General features: G+C 32.8%; 1 protein-coding gene and 1 long non-coding RNA gene across 2 annotated transcripts; both read left to right on the forward strand.

The window, feature by feature from the left end:
• Positions 1-5,694: 5,694 nt before the first annotated feature.
• LOC104233347 (uncharacterized) lies at positions 5,695-9,628 on the forward strand. The gene is made up of 6 exons (XM_009786739.2): positions 5,695-6,102; positions 7,245-7,444; positions 8,751-8,891; positions 9,008-9,088; positions 9,218-9,345; positions 9,436-9,628. The coding sequence occupies exons 1-6, from the start codon at positions 5,874-5,876 to the stop codon at positions 9,479-9,481; spliced, it is 825 nt and encodes a 274-aa protein (XP_009785041.1). The 5' UTR covers positions 5,695-5,873; the 3' UTR covers positions 9,482-9,628.
• Positions 9,629-10,923: 1,295 nt separating this feature from the next.
• Positions 10,924-13,114, forward strand: LOC138876896 (uncharacterized). Its single transcript, XR_011402202.1, has 2 exons — positions 10,924-11,729; positions 12,805-13,114. It is a non-coding gene; the product is annotated as an uncharacterized lncRNA (long non-coding RNA).
• The last annotated feature ends 2,153 nt before the right edge of the window (positions 13,115-15,267 follow it).

Below are 15,267 nucleotides of genomic sequence, written 5' to 3' on the forward strand. Positions count from 1 at the left end.
TTTAACTCCTTATTCCCTTTACATTCGAAGCTCTAATTTTAAACTTTGCTACATTGACGGTGCTTGAAAATTAGAACATTGGGGATTGTGATGAAGAATTTAAAATGGGTTTCATGAATTAATGGCAAAGTAACGACTTTTTTCCTTTGTGATTTATAGGTTTTATTTTTAAATCGACGAGAATTGAAAAATTTTATGGTGTAGCACAAATTGAGGTAGGTGATATAAGGCGGCGAGAATAGAGGTGACAGCGGAGCAGCGATGAAGGGATATTGAAGATGGAGGCTAAAAAACTTTTAAAAAAATAAATTTAAGATTAATTAAAAAATTTGATGAAAAAAGGAGATAGATCAAAAAAATAAGAAAATGGAAAGAACTGAATACATGGCGTCAATTTATAGCTCCATACACAAAAACATTAATACTCATTCGCTTTTATTGGGTGTAAATCACGCAATATCAGTTAAGCAAAAGTAATGCATTTTAGATTTACTTTTTAAAGGTTGTATATGTAAAAGGTTATTCGTATTGAAGAATGTGTCGTAGGGATTTGATCTCAAGGTCAGGGGTAAAACTACTTCCTCGGGTCCACAATAAGTCAATTTGTTTTGGGCACATCTATTAAGGAAATAGACAAAAATAGTTAGTGTGGCTAAACTACCCTTAATTAAATATTGCAGCATAGTTAATGTGAGCAGTAACAGACTTTTTAGGAATACGTACATAAGGGTAATTTTGGAAAAATTAATTAATTTTTTTCTTGATTATATAAATGGATACTTATTTTGAACCAAATAAAAAAGCAAATTGATCACTTAGGGGTCGTTTGGTTGGAATAGGGCTTATGCCGGTATAAGTTATGTTGGGATAAGTTATGCTACGATTAGTTATTCTAGGATTGTTGTTTATTCACTGTTTGGTATGTTGTATTAAGAATGATAATTGTATAATTTCTAAGAAGCAGGTATAAGTTATACTGGTGCTAATTATTACACCCTCTATAAGGTATAAGTTATCTCGGTGTTAAAATTAACACTGGAATAACTTATACCTGATTTGCTAACCAAACAGAATAGTAAGGTAGTATTAAATTTTTATACCACCCCTTATACCTTCTTATACCTCATACCAAACGATCTCTTAATGTGTACGGGAGGGAGCATGTAATCTGCCTTTAATTAGTGATAACAAGTTATTACTCTGTTTTGTCACTTCCCATGTATAAACTCATTCCAAAAATATCTATCTATCTATCTATACTATATTAAAAGCATGAAGGCCCTTAGCGAAATATCGTTCGCCTTTTTTATCCCTTGAAAATAGAATTCACACTGGACAAAATAGTCATTTGATTATCGTCCTAATATTTTGTATTTTGAAATCTATTAAAATTTTAGTTACTAAATCTTTCCACGTAGGAAATTCTAATATTAAGGACTTTAAATTTGAGTAGGATTTTACCTTATTTAATTGTGCAACTATTTTCCTTAAATCCAATACTTTCATGTTTCTAAGGTTTTCAATATAACGGATTGTTATTAAAGCTTCTTTTTTTCAACGCTTTTGTCTTCATTTGAAGTAAACTTCAATTTAAATAGCAATATGTTCATAAACAGATATATGAAAATTTAAATACAAATATTAATTTGTTTTGTGGTCTGCTATGTAATTATGAATTTTCCACGATTCTAATGATGTAAAAACTAAGAATCCTACTTTTCCTCTTTAAAGTTTCCTAGAATTATGATCGTTTTAGTTAAATAGGAATCATTTAGAAATCATCTACGGTTACGTATCGTTTTATAATTTATCGTATCGTACTGTATTGTATTGTACTGTATCGTTTTACAAATATAATGTTTGGATAGATTGTGTTGTTTGCCATCATTTCATGATATCACACACCAGCAATATGAAGAATAAACTTGCAATATTGTAAAGAAAAATTATGATACAGGTAAAATTATTATATAAAAAGGTAGGGTAAATGATAAAATAAAATTATTTAATAATAATGAAGGGTGAGATTGAGAGAAAAAGACAAGGTAACGACGCGACCACACCAAATTGGTTGTTACATAAAGTGGCACATTTTGTCGTTATGTAACGAGAAATTTAACGATACAATACAATAAAATTTAAGTAACAATCAAAACAAATATCATATTTAACGTAACAATACGATACAATACAATGGGTAACAACCATCCAAACAAGTTATAAGTTTTTGTATATTTCTTTTTTCTTTTGTCAGAATTATTTTAATTATATTTAGACTAAAATAGATGTTCGGTAATAAAGTTAGATAGAAACGACTTTAACTTTTTCTAGAATTTATGACCTTAATAATCAATAAGAACCTTTTTATTTCATTGCATGGTAATGTTAGGAAAATCCTTTCCAAGTTTCCAAATTTTAACACATAAGAATCGTTAGGCAATTACTGGAATTCCAATCTTTTGTTGACTACCTTTTGTTTAATTTTCATTCTAAATTAAATAATAATAAATTTGTTGTGAATATATGAAATATACTGCATCCTACATGACAATATCAGTTGTGTTGATTCTAATTTTTCACACGTAGACAAAGAGTTAGGTGATTTATAAGTTTACCTTTAAAAATAAAGTTTACATTAGATTACAGAAAGTATACTATAAAATTAATATTTAATAAATTTCTTAATATTTAAAAAATTTAAATTAATAAAATTTTAACTATTAAACCTTTTCTTGTTTGAACTATGTAAAAACTCCTAATTACTCGAAATATTTTTACTTTTATTTCTTTTTTTAAACTAACTAATTTTTTACCACGTTCTTTTCTTCTATAATTTTTTAAATAAAAATTAATGTTTCCAATTTTGTTAAAACTTCTTAATGGTCGTGTTGATTAGAAGATGGTGATAATAAATAAATTTAACAAGATTGCTGCAAGGAGATTAAAATTAATTATCTATTCTTTTGTATATTTGGTTGATGATACTAAGGATATATACTAACTATAAGACCATGAGTCCATGAATTTTCACTCTATATTTTAAAAAAAAATTAATCTTATATAATCGAAATTTTATTTTATTCTAGAAAAAAAAGTTAATTACTTCATCATATATTAAATGCAGTAAGAAAAAAATATTATCAGAAAATACTGAATTAAAACACTTTATTTCCAAGGCAATACCTTAATTTACTATAATGCATATTTCCTTCAACTAGATGAATGACTTTTTTTGGGTTAAAAAAAAGTTTGTTACATAATTTGACTTTAAGAAAAATAGAAATTAGGTATGAAATTCGTCTCATAGCTAATGGGAATTTTCTTTTGATAATCTGTCACTAACCCATAGCTAAAGTTTACTTAAAAATTAATATTTACTGTTTAGCTACATAATTTATTTGTCGTAATTTTTTTAGTTGCTCTGTCTATAATACATATTACCTAGACAATTATTTTCATTTTAAGTTAAAGCAAAAGAAGGATAAATGATAGATCACTAAGTTATCAAAATTATCTTGATTGTTTTCATGCTTAGCTAGGTCATCTTATATTTTGTTGCCTAAATAAGATCAATATTCATCATTTTCAATAACTTATATTTTTAAAATTTATAATATAACTCATATATATTATTTAATAATATTTATATAATTTTAAAATATATATACTTATTGATATAGGATACACGCGCATTGCGCGTATCTTAAAACTAGATTTCAATATGATCAAACATTATTATTGAGAAAATTCCCTTAAGAATAATAATTATTCTCTTTAATGTTAAGAATAAATAATTAAGTCCTAACTTACCAGAAAAGTCTTTGATTTTACTAATGTGTAGAAAATCCAAGTCATTCATTTTAAAATTCATCATATAATCGGTTATAGGTAATTGTTAAAAATACAAACATTATACAATAACATGAAGCATTAGAGACAAAATGTATTCTCAGTGAGTTGTCATTACTTATTTTTCTTTCTTTCGATATTCATTTAAACAAATGACAACTCTCTATATTTTTCTACGTACAAAGTTACTTATTGTAAACTATTATCTTAATGTAGGTATTTTAAAACTTATTATTTGATAATTTCATTTACTTGTTCTTCTTGTATATATATTTTATTGATTGATGCTAAGCATTGACGCGAAATACACGTGCAACGAACGTACACTAAAGCTAGTACTATATTAAAAGCACGAAGGCCCTTAGCGAAATATCGTTCGTCTTTTTTATCCTTTTTAAAATAAAGTTAACATTAGACAAAATAGTCATTTAATTAATTCCATACTATTTAGAAATAATTATTTAATTACACTTTTAATATTTATAATAATATTGACATTCATACTATGAAACATTTTCGTTCTCTGCACAATAGGAAGGTTTCGTCCAACTCCATATTTAGGAGTATTATTAAATTTTTCTTTCTAATTTAGGAAGATCTTTTTTAGTTGATAAAAATTTGTCTAATTCACACACAGTAGGAAGGTTTCAGCATTCCTTTAGTTAATAAAATTTGAACTAATTCATATACTAGGAAACTTTTGATACTTTCAACTATATTTGGGAGTATTAAAATTTCATACTTGAAAAGTTCGTAAATTTTGACTAATTCATGCAAACACTAGGAAAGTTTTGATATAAATTTTTGATACTGTTTTTTTTTATAAATTATATAGGATGAAGACAAGCTCTTTGAGAGCTTATTAGAGTCTTTTTTCTAATAAAAATTTTACATAATTTTATATATGCGTGTAATTTTATAAAAGAAGTTACAATTTCACCTTTTCATCATCATAATTTTGCCCTGTTCGAGCAACAACTACAAAATTAAGGGTTTTAGGTTCTCTTCCTTTGAGCAATTTTTTTTTTATATTAGCAGTTGAATTTTGCATTTATGTATTTACATTAGTAGTTGAATTTTGCATGCACGTATTTAATCAATACATCTTACTTTGATATTCTTGATTGTAAAGCTTGATTGAGTAGTATAGTGGGCGTTTGGACATAAGAATTGTAAATTTTCAAAACAGGGTGAAAAAGTTTTTCAAGTGAAAATGATATTTGAAATTTAGAATTGTGTTTGGAAATGAATATGTTTTTGGGTTGTTTTTGAAGTTTTGTGAGTCATTTGAGTGAAAATTTTGAAAAATATTTTTTGGAGTTTTTCAAATTTTCGAAAATTTTCAAAATGTATCTTCAAGTGAAATTGGAAATTTTATGAACAAAAGATGATTTCGAGAAAAAGTAAAAAAAAAAAAATTGGAAAAAAAGGAAAAAAAATTCTTATGTCCAAACGGGCTCTTAGACTGTATGCTTTAACCTTTTGTCAAGTTATTTCTTCTACTTTTTTTCTCGCTTTTATTGGACCTTTTTCTCCGTTTTTAGCAGCTTTTAATAGTTCTTATATTGGGCAAAACTATACTAAACTATTCTTAAAATTTTAAGATTTTGCAATTAACTAAAATTTTAGTTATAATTTGTTATACTATTTGAACTAAGTAGGAAGTCCTAATATTTAATACTCTAAAATCAATTAAGATTTTACCTTATGAAAATTTTAAAAATAATTTATTTATTGAAACTAAAATACGCCCAAGAGAAACGTGTCTCACTTGGATTGGTTTAGTTTGGCGTGTCAAACCACGATTGGTTTTAGTACGTAAACCATCGTTGAGTGCCCCAGTGATGAGCTACCAGTCTCGTGGCACTGTAAACTGGTAATAAATGGCTTCCACTCCATTATTGCCACAGTCGTTCCAAGTCAAAACTCCTCACTTTCCTTTTCTTTTATACTATAGTACATAATAATACTCTCCGATCTTCTAGTTGATCAAAGAATTAAGAAGAAATTAAGGGCAAATAGAAATGGGTGAGAAGGGGTTGCAAACGCCGGCGAAGAAACTGTTTTTATGGGTTCGAAAGCAGTCGAAAAAGGTCAAGACTGTCTTAGGTTTTGTCACAAGTCTCACTTTGCTGGTTACTCTCAAATTACTCATCCGTGATCACAATCACTTCTTCGTTTTGGCTGAGTCTGTTCATTTAATCGGACTCTTATGTTTGATTTACAAGTTGTCGACTCTCAAAACTTGCTCAGGTACTACTTACCCGATTAGCTCTTCTCATTTTTCTCTTTTTTCTGCTGTGGAATTTTGAAACTTATTGCTTTATGTGTGATTTTCTTTTGATAGCCTTCGTTTCTCAGTCCTCTATCCGTTAAATTTTCCGTTGACCAAGAAATTTTTGGACGGAAAACTTTTTCTTTTTTGGAGAATTATTTGATCGTCATAGAGATTAGACAAGAAAGACTTTTTCAATTATTAAAATTCTGCGTATCATCTTTATAACTTTATAACCCAATTTCTAAGTTATCTACAGTTTGACTGTGGCTCAGCTAAAAGTGTATTTCTAAATGTTTTTCCTTTCACTTCTTTCTTGCCCACTTCTTTGTTATCTTGAATTGAGATATTTATCTTTCCCTAAAAGAGAACAAGCTCCAAAATTTGGGTTGTAACTGTTTCAAACAAACTCCTTACTCTATGTTAGTTTGCTGCACAATTAATCTAGCAATGAAAATTTTAGGATTTTGCTTGGCTTTTGCTGTACTCTTCTTTTTGGTGGTTAGTGATAGGTGATTGGTTATATAGGGAATATCACATAACTATAAAATTACAATATCCTTATACTCTGCTACATCTTGTGCAATTACCGTACAAGCTTCGAGCGAACTCCTTTCAAATTCAATGTCCGTGGGCTGTTACAGTATGAATGTATGGTTGATGTTTGTCTAATGTCAACTTGAACCTTGTTGACATAAAAGAAGTGACCCGTTGAGCCCCCTTAAAAGGAACTAGCAGGTTTGTACTGTTCTTAGCGCGTGCCAATATATTTGCTTAGTGACATCTCAATAGTGATTCAGTATTGGCCTAAGCAATAAAAAGCACTTAAGTGGTGTAGTTTTAACTTTTTAAGATTAATCTTGCAAAATTTTGTATTATCCAACACAAAGTAATTCGTCAATACCTGGTATGCCTCTCTACTCCGACAGATTATAGGTGACAAGGCATACTCCCTGTTGTGTGAAATGTGCAATTTCTAGATCAAGTTGTTACAGCCAGAACTGCAGTAGTTCAATTGTAGTATAATCCACTGTAATTCTTAATATTTTGTTCCAAATATTGTTCAGGTTTTCACGTTTCACCATTTATCTGATGATCTTTCTTCACCTGCTATGATTAGGCCTCTCATTGAAGACTCAAGTGCTTACGGCGATATTTCTAGCTGTGAGAGTATTTTGTAGTTTCATCATGGAAGGAGATATACACACCATTCTAGATTTTGTTACACTTGTGGCAACATTGTGGGTAATATATATGATGAAGTTCAAGTTGAAGTCATCCTATATGGCAGATCTCGATACCATGCACTATTGGTATTTGGTAAGTACATTTTTCTCTAGTGGCTATCTGTTGTCCTGATTGTTGCTGCAACCAAAATATAGTTTTATGCTTTTTCCTTGTGCGATTCACACGTTGAACATAAAAGGAGATATGCGTTCAGTTACCTTGTTCATAATCTTTTATATTGTTTTATTCCAAATATGATCTTGTCTATCCTCCTTTTGCCACTGAATCACTCCAGAATTTTGTGATATTTAAGATGGATGTAAATTGTTTACTAAGGGAACAAGAAAAAAAAACGCTGAAAGATGTTTTGGTACATGTATCATGGACAATAAAATATGAGTTAATAATGCCAAAGTATATGCACGCTTGTAGATTTTGTCAGTTGAATGGTTTTAAACAAGAGAGAGAATATAATGTATATTATTGTGTAATGCATTTCTTTTGGGTGAGTTGGAGCGATTTAATGTGACATACTCCTTCCTTCCCTTTTGTTTAATAAAATTTTACACTGATACTCCTTTTAAGTAGTTCCTGAAAATCAAATCTATTCCTCTGTTTTGCTGCTATACTAATTAGACCTTGTAATATTACTTAATTTTTTTCATGATTAGATGTTCAACTAGCATCTGTTGCTTTGTGGGAAACATCTGTGGCTGTTCAATGTTGAAAATGTAGGAGAACATTAAGACTTTGTAAGGTGAATTTATTTGTTTTTGTACATCGTTTGGTGATTGAGAATAATAAGATAATCGTAATTACTAGCTGGAAGGCTGTTTACAAGTTTATAGCCAATATGTAGCCACCTTGATATACTCTAGCTCACATTATGAGGATAACTCCAACATGTACCTAAACAACAACATACCCAGTGTCATCACACAAGTGGGGTCAGGGGAGGGTAGTGTGTACGCAAACCTTAGAGAGGCTATTTCCGAATGAGAGCATATACAACACGAACCTAGTACTGCCGACATCATTATTGACATTTTCAATATTCTATTTTTGCAAATATGTTGTAGTTTTCACTGTGGGTTATACTTTACATGGTGTACCTGGCAACTAGGCTAGCATGTTCAGTAGTTAAGTAGTTGACATCTATGTTTTATGACTGCAAATTCTGAGAGCTTTGTGAATAAGATGCTGTAATGTGGAATTAGGAATTAAATTTGTTGAAGTTGCTTTAGCTTTTGGAAAACAATATATTCCTTACCTTCTTGATCATGATACATGTACTATGCCTGCTAGTATGCAAGATGGTCAGTAAAATTATTGGAAGTCCTTTATGTTCCCAGTAAAATAGCTGCAGTGACATTTTTTCCCATGTGACCTTTTTGCACAGATTGTGCCTTGCGTCGTTGCAGCAATTTTTATCCATCCTACTACAGCTCATTTTTTCTTCTTCCGAATGCTTTGGGCTTTTTGTGTATACCTGGAATCTATCTCGGTGTTGCCTCAGCTTCGGTTGATGCAGAATGTTCAGGTTTGTTTCAGTTCTTTCCTCTGAGAAAAGAAAGCTTTTGAGAAAAAATCATCTGCTCTTTTACAGACCTTACTTTGTAGCGCGAAGAGCTTATAGTTCGTATTCTTGCATTTCAGATAATTGAGCCATTTACAGCTCATTATGTGTTTGCATTGGGTGTTGCAAGATTCTTGGGTTGTGCTCATTGGATTATTCAGGTTAGTTTTGAAGTGTTATTTTGTGGCCTACAACTTTGGTATTAAGTAGACCACTTGTCCAAGCCCCCGTCCCTTTTCTTTTCTTCCCATAATTCAAGAGACTTAAGAATTACACCTATTCATATACAGGTCTATGACACTCGTGGAGCATATTTATATTTGGCTGGACGGGGTTACTTCTGGATACCTATGGTATTTTTGGCAGAAATCGTCCAAACGTTTATCTTGGCCGATTTCTGCTATTATTACATAAAGAGGTGAGCCACGGTAGCTCTTCAGCCATTCAATTGCTTTCTTGAGCATATCTGACAAAATCCATTTCCTCTCTTTTTTTCTCATATTTGCAGTGTCATGAGCGGTCAACTTTTAGTCCGCCTGCCTCAGCCAGTATAGAAGTTCGAATTACCTAGATTCTTTAACATATGTTGACAACTCTTATGTTATGGTGTGGATATGGAGCTTCTTCTACCTCTTTTCTTGTCCCACTCTTGCCAATGCAAGTGGATAAATAAATAAATAAATCTGCTAGATGCATGGCCATGTCTTGGTTCTTGATGTCTCTAAGTGCCTATATTTCTGGAGTCATTTTGTACTTATGCTAAATTCGCATAGTCGTGCAGTGGGCATCCTTCCTTGGTGGGTCGTTATTCAATCAGTTAAAAGAAAAAGGAATAGGCTTTGGCCTTGTTGCGATAATCTTGGGATTATCCCTTGTTTGGTTAATAATTCTGGGATAAGCTATCCCAAAATCAAAAATAGTAATAATTCTAGGATAAGCTATTCCAAGATCAAAAATAGTATTAGAATTGTAATTCCAAATAGTAGAGAAATAACTTATACCTGTCAGGGTGGAATAATAATCTCAAATAATAACGGGATAACTTATACTTACCCGAGGATGGAATGATAATTCTTGGATAAGTTATAATTGACATTTCTAGGAGGGTAGTGTGTATGCAGATCTTACTCATACCGTGGGGTAGAGAGGCTGTTTCCAAATAGACCTCCGGCATCTTTCCCTCCAAGAACTTCCCTTGCTCTTCGGGAGACTTGAACTCACAACCGTCAATATAATATACCAAACAGTCAATAAGAAATAATACTAAGATAATTAATCTCAGGATATATAACCTCTAAAAGAATCCTTAATGTCATTCACTCAATGTCCTCAGCGACTAATGCCGCCAATGGATCAACGATAGGGTATGTGTTTTTGCTTCCGGGTATTAGAATATAAAGCAGTACATATTGAGAAAGAAGTAATATGTCTGAGATGTGATTGTGTATACGGTCAAAATTAAGTATGCTCGATTTAGCAGGCTTGAGGAACCACTTGAGGAATAAGTTCGAAGTACACTGGGTTCAAGATTGATGGCAGAGTTCGAAGTTCGAAGATGTAAGATCGAACGTGATCAACCTCGAGATAATGCCGTTGTGGTTTTGTAAAGAATGAGTAAGATGTCTGCCACGTGTGAGCACGTGATTTTTGCCCTAAATATGATTATTCCCAAAATCCCAAACAAAATAATTTTTCTTTATTTTTACAATTTTTGTGCATTTCGGTATCATTTTCTAATAATTGTTGCATTCTATTTGTGCATATTAATTTTTATAAAATACAAAAATATGCATTTTTGCATTTAGGTTTTAGTTTTATGTTTTTTTAGTATCAAGTAAAGTTTAAGTTGTTTAGAACAAAACATGAAATCACAAAATTAGTTCATTTTTGCATTTTAATGATTTCTATTGGGAATTCGTCATGAAATAGTTTTCAAACAATTTTAAGAATTAATTAGTCTTCGTTTTGAAATAACTAGGATTTCATGTTAGTTTTACATCTCCATAAAAATTAGAAAAAAAATTATAAAAATTGTAAAAGTAAGAAAGGAAAATAAAAAGAAAATAAGAGTAGAAATTTGGTCTTAATAGAAGACCCAAATTTGGGCCAATTTGTTGGGATTTTCAGGCCCAAACGCCCTAAACCCGTTGCAAACCAGTCTAGCCCAAACCCCCAACCCGGTCCGGTCCCTAGTAAGTCCAAACGACGTCGTTTCCCCAGCATTCAACCACGACCGTTGGATCTCATCAATCCAACGGTCCGGATCTAACTAGGTTGTTTGTATATAAATGTCCGAAAACTCCCCCTACCCCATTTGCCTCATTTTCCTCACCCTACCTATCCTCAACGAACCCTAATCCGCGCCGCCATCAAACCCCTCGCCGGCGGTGAACGTCACCTGCACCGTTCAAGCCCAAAATTACACCACTCGTCCTCCTTACTCCCCTCTTTCCGTTCCACCCACTGGTTCCCCTCGAATAAGGCCGGAGCTCGTCGAATCTTCGACTGAAGTTTCCGGTCAGATCGCAGGTTGATCCAAACCAGCCCAAAGTTATACCACACAATCCCCGGTCTTCCCTCAATACTAATCCATGATTATTTTCCTTCAAATCTCTGTGAAACGGCTCGAATCTTATATCTAAGAATTTATGGCCAAAACCCTAAACCAAAATCTTTGTGATTTCGAACCGTAGTATCCTTAACCATGTGTTCTCTTGTAAGAACACATGGTTAGGGATGTTACGCGTCAAAAATCTGAAAGGACTCAGACGTTAGTGACTGGCTGGAGTTCCTCGTGCTTCTGTGAGTTTTTCCTGTTTCTTTTTACTCGCATGGTTGAAGTTTTAGTTACAGTTTTTGTTTCATTAAGTGTTCTATTTAATTTTATGATTTATTTGTATTAGTATAGTTCTGTCAATTACTGTTAGTTCTGAGTTTGATATTTGAATGGTCGATTGTGAGTTTATTGGTTAAGAATTAGTTTAATTTCATTTAACGTTGATCATGTTAGCTTAAGCCCTGCTTTGATTGATCCTAGTTTCTGGTTTGTCTTAGTTTGATTAAGTGGGTGTATTTGAGCAATTGGGATTGGTTAGTTTAATTAGTTGATTTTTGAGTGCTAATTAATCAATTTCAGTTAGTTTTAGATTAAATTAGGGGATTGGTTATAGCTGTTAAGGATAAGGGTATGATCAGTAACTTAGAGAAGCCTTCAGGGGTAGTCTGGGTATGGAAAAGGGTAGTTCTGATAGGAATAGTAATTTCAAAGTATATGAAAGGGCAGTATAGGTATTGTATGGGTAGAAGAATACCCTAGGGCCTTCTAGAATAGGATTTTAGTGCACATTTCAGCACAATAGGGGTGTTTACTTGTTTAACAAGTCAAGAATAGAGGGACTAAATTGAAATAAGGGAGGGACTAAAAAAGAAGGCCTAAAAATCTGATCTATTCTCTTTGGTTGCCTATATAAGGGCATGAAATGCTTTGGGAAAGGGGGTTCTTCTTCTGAGCTCAAAAATCCCCACCAAAAACTCTCCTCCCTACTTTCAATTTCAGCTGGCATTTTAATTCCAAGTTTATTCAGAAAACAAAACATCAAAAATGAAGAAATCCAAAACAATTTTACAGTTTCATTACTAGTTTTGGATTTCAGTTGGGTTTGGGTCTAGCAGGATTGCAGGGGTATTTAGATTCAGCTGTGAGGGCTAGGAGTATATTTTAAGTGTGTGTTGAATTGATCTGTGGAGTCTGCTGATATTTCTGGTTTTCAAAAGCAGTTCCTGGCATGTTCTGTGGTGTATATTGTTGAGTTTGTTGTTGTTGTTGTTCAAAATAGATGACTCCTGTCCTTTTCTCTATTTACATTTCAATTTCCAGGTACATGTTTTGTAGCTCTCAAGTCTATGGAAATGAAGTAAATATGCTGTTTGAAGTTGATCTCTGAACTCCTCCTGTTTTTGTTTGATTTTAATGTATAAAACAGTTAGCTTACTCGATATTTCATGTCATTTGTGTACTAGACTAATCCTGGATTGTATAAATTGGATTGATGAACTGTTAAGCATGAGTTTGTTCGTTTTGACTATTAAGTGGGTGCTTGGGTATTTAAATTCGTGTATGTAATCAAAACCGTGGACTGTTAGACGGATATTCGTCATTTAGCTATGTTATAGTGTAATTTCAGTTGGTGTAGTGTAACTTGGAAATCAGGAGAAACTAGAACAAAAAAATGATTTGAGATCCATGACTTCTATTCGTGTTAATAACTGGAGATTGAGCAGGAAATCAGTATGTAGTTTGGGTCAGCTTAGAATAAATGTTCGTATTGCCCTGTGTTAATTCAAAACAGGAATTAGAAGTAGTTAAAGTGTAATTGCTTCAAAATATTCCAATCACTCTGAAATTGATTCGTAAGTATCGTTAATTGGTATAGTTGTGTCAAATTCCACAATTGATTGAGAATTGGTTTATGACTGACATGTGGTTTGTTGGTGGTTTAACTTGTTAATCACCATTAGTTTACCTTAAATACTTTAATTAGCCTATTAATGGTAGTCCTTGTCCGAGTGTTATCACGTCCAGTTTAAAGTAAATTGCCAATTGCTATAATCACATTTCATTGTTGTACTGATTGGATTTTAGTTTGAAAGCTTGGGCTCAATATTGGCCAGCCAGGCCTACTCCCTTTTAACTTAAATCGGTTTGAGGCCTGGAGGATATCATTTGACTTGGGCCAAAAGGTAATGCTAGAAGCCCAAGGCTGGACAGAACCAAAAGCGAAGCATGCCTTACCTACTTGTTACTTGGGCTAATTGCAAAAGCCCAAGATTACTGAAGATTCGAATCATGGACAACCCCGGATTCAAAATAGTAATTCTTAAATGATGCTAATTAATTAGGACTTTTACTTTTATTCATAAAGACAATTAAGTAGAAAATTATAGAGTGCTTTAGGTTTGCCTTTTAAAACAAAATGAGATGAGCCTCGCTAAAACAAAACACATAAATTGCGGGGCCCTCGTTAAATAAGTACATTAAAATACTTAGAATTTGGGAGGGCCGTTTAGCGAATTTCACGGCCTTCCCCAAAATAATATTGCGTTAGAATCTTTAGACACGATTTAATTAAATTACTTTCTTAAACTCGGGTGCGCATTGATGCGACCCAAATCCAAATCTCGACAAAGTCGAAATGTGTCGATAACCACGGGTGCATTGATTGCGACGCGGTTCGAAACGCATTTTCACGACGTCGCAAGTCTTTTAAAATAAATAATGATAAAGCAGTGTAAAATTAATAAAAGACACATAAGCTAGCATGTATTAAGATTAGATACAATAAAATACAACAGTTAAGCGACCGTGCTAGAACCACGGAGCCCGGGAATGCCTAACACCTTCTCCCGGGTTAACAGAATTCTTTACTTGGATTTCTGGTTCGCAGACTGTTAACAGAGTCATAAATTTTCTCGGTTCGGGATTCAACCGGTGAATTGGGACACCATTAATCTCTCAAGTGGCGACTCTGAATAATTAATAATTAAATCCTGTTCCGATTGTCCTTTAATTGGAAAAACTCCTTTACGCCCTTGCGGGTGTAGGTAGAAAAAGGAGGTGTGACAGCTCTGGCGACTCTGCTGGGGACCGAACCCAGAATCTATGGTTCAGGGTTCAGAATTCGAGCTTAAATAAATTGTTGTATTTAATTGTATCTGATTTTCACACATGTTTTGTGTTGAATGTGCTAAATGTTACCGCTTTGATATTATCCGAACTGTATATAAACTGTGCCGACACCCTTCTCTCTGCACCTCCGGGGATGTGCTTACTGGTTGAGACTCCCTATTCTGTTAGTGTCATACCTTGAAATAAGAAAGAGGCCGGATAAGTTACGAAGCCGGATGGCCTTTTGGTTCCCGGTAAGTTGCCCCCTCCTCGACTCGAGTTGTCCGCTCGGGTACACAGTCTAGAACACCGACTCAAGTTTTGAACATAGAGTAACGTGACTTCATGCCGGATCCCTAGTAGGAACGCTTATTTGCATCACGTTGCATTTGACTTAGGGGACTCAACACAGGGGTTGAGTCCGTCTAGGACTAGCAACCTGAAATGAAAAGACCATCCTGATGCATCCTACTTGCTCTGTGCATATATTTGTTTCGAACCTGCATGTTGACTGGTTTCTGAATCTCGGGAATATTGGAAAATTGAAAAAAAAAAGAGAAAAGAGTGAAAAAAAAATATCAGTTAGGGAGTTAATTGATTATTTTAGAAATAAAAATCAATGACCAATTACTGGCGAAACTCTGCCGAAATTTTTGAGAAAATGAAAAAGGGGAA

Source organism: Nicotiana sylvestris, chromosome 9, assembly GCF_000393655.2.
Source record: "Nicotiana sylvestris chromosome 9, ASM39365v2, whole genome shotgun sequence".
NCBI lineage: Eukaryota > Viridiplantae > Streptophyta > Magnoliopsida > Solanales > Solanaceae > Nicotiana > Nicotiana sylvestris.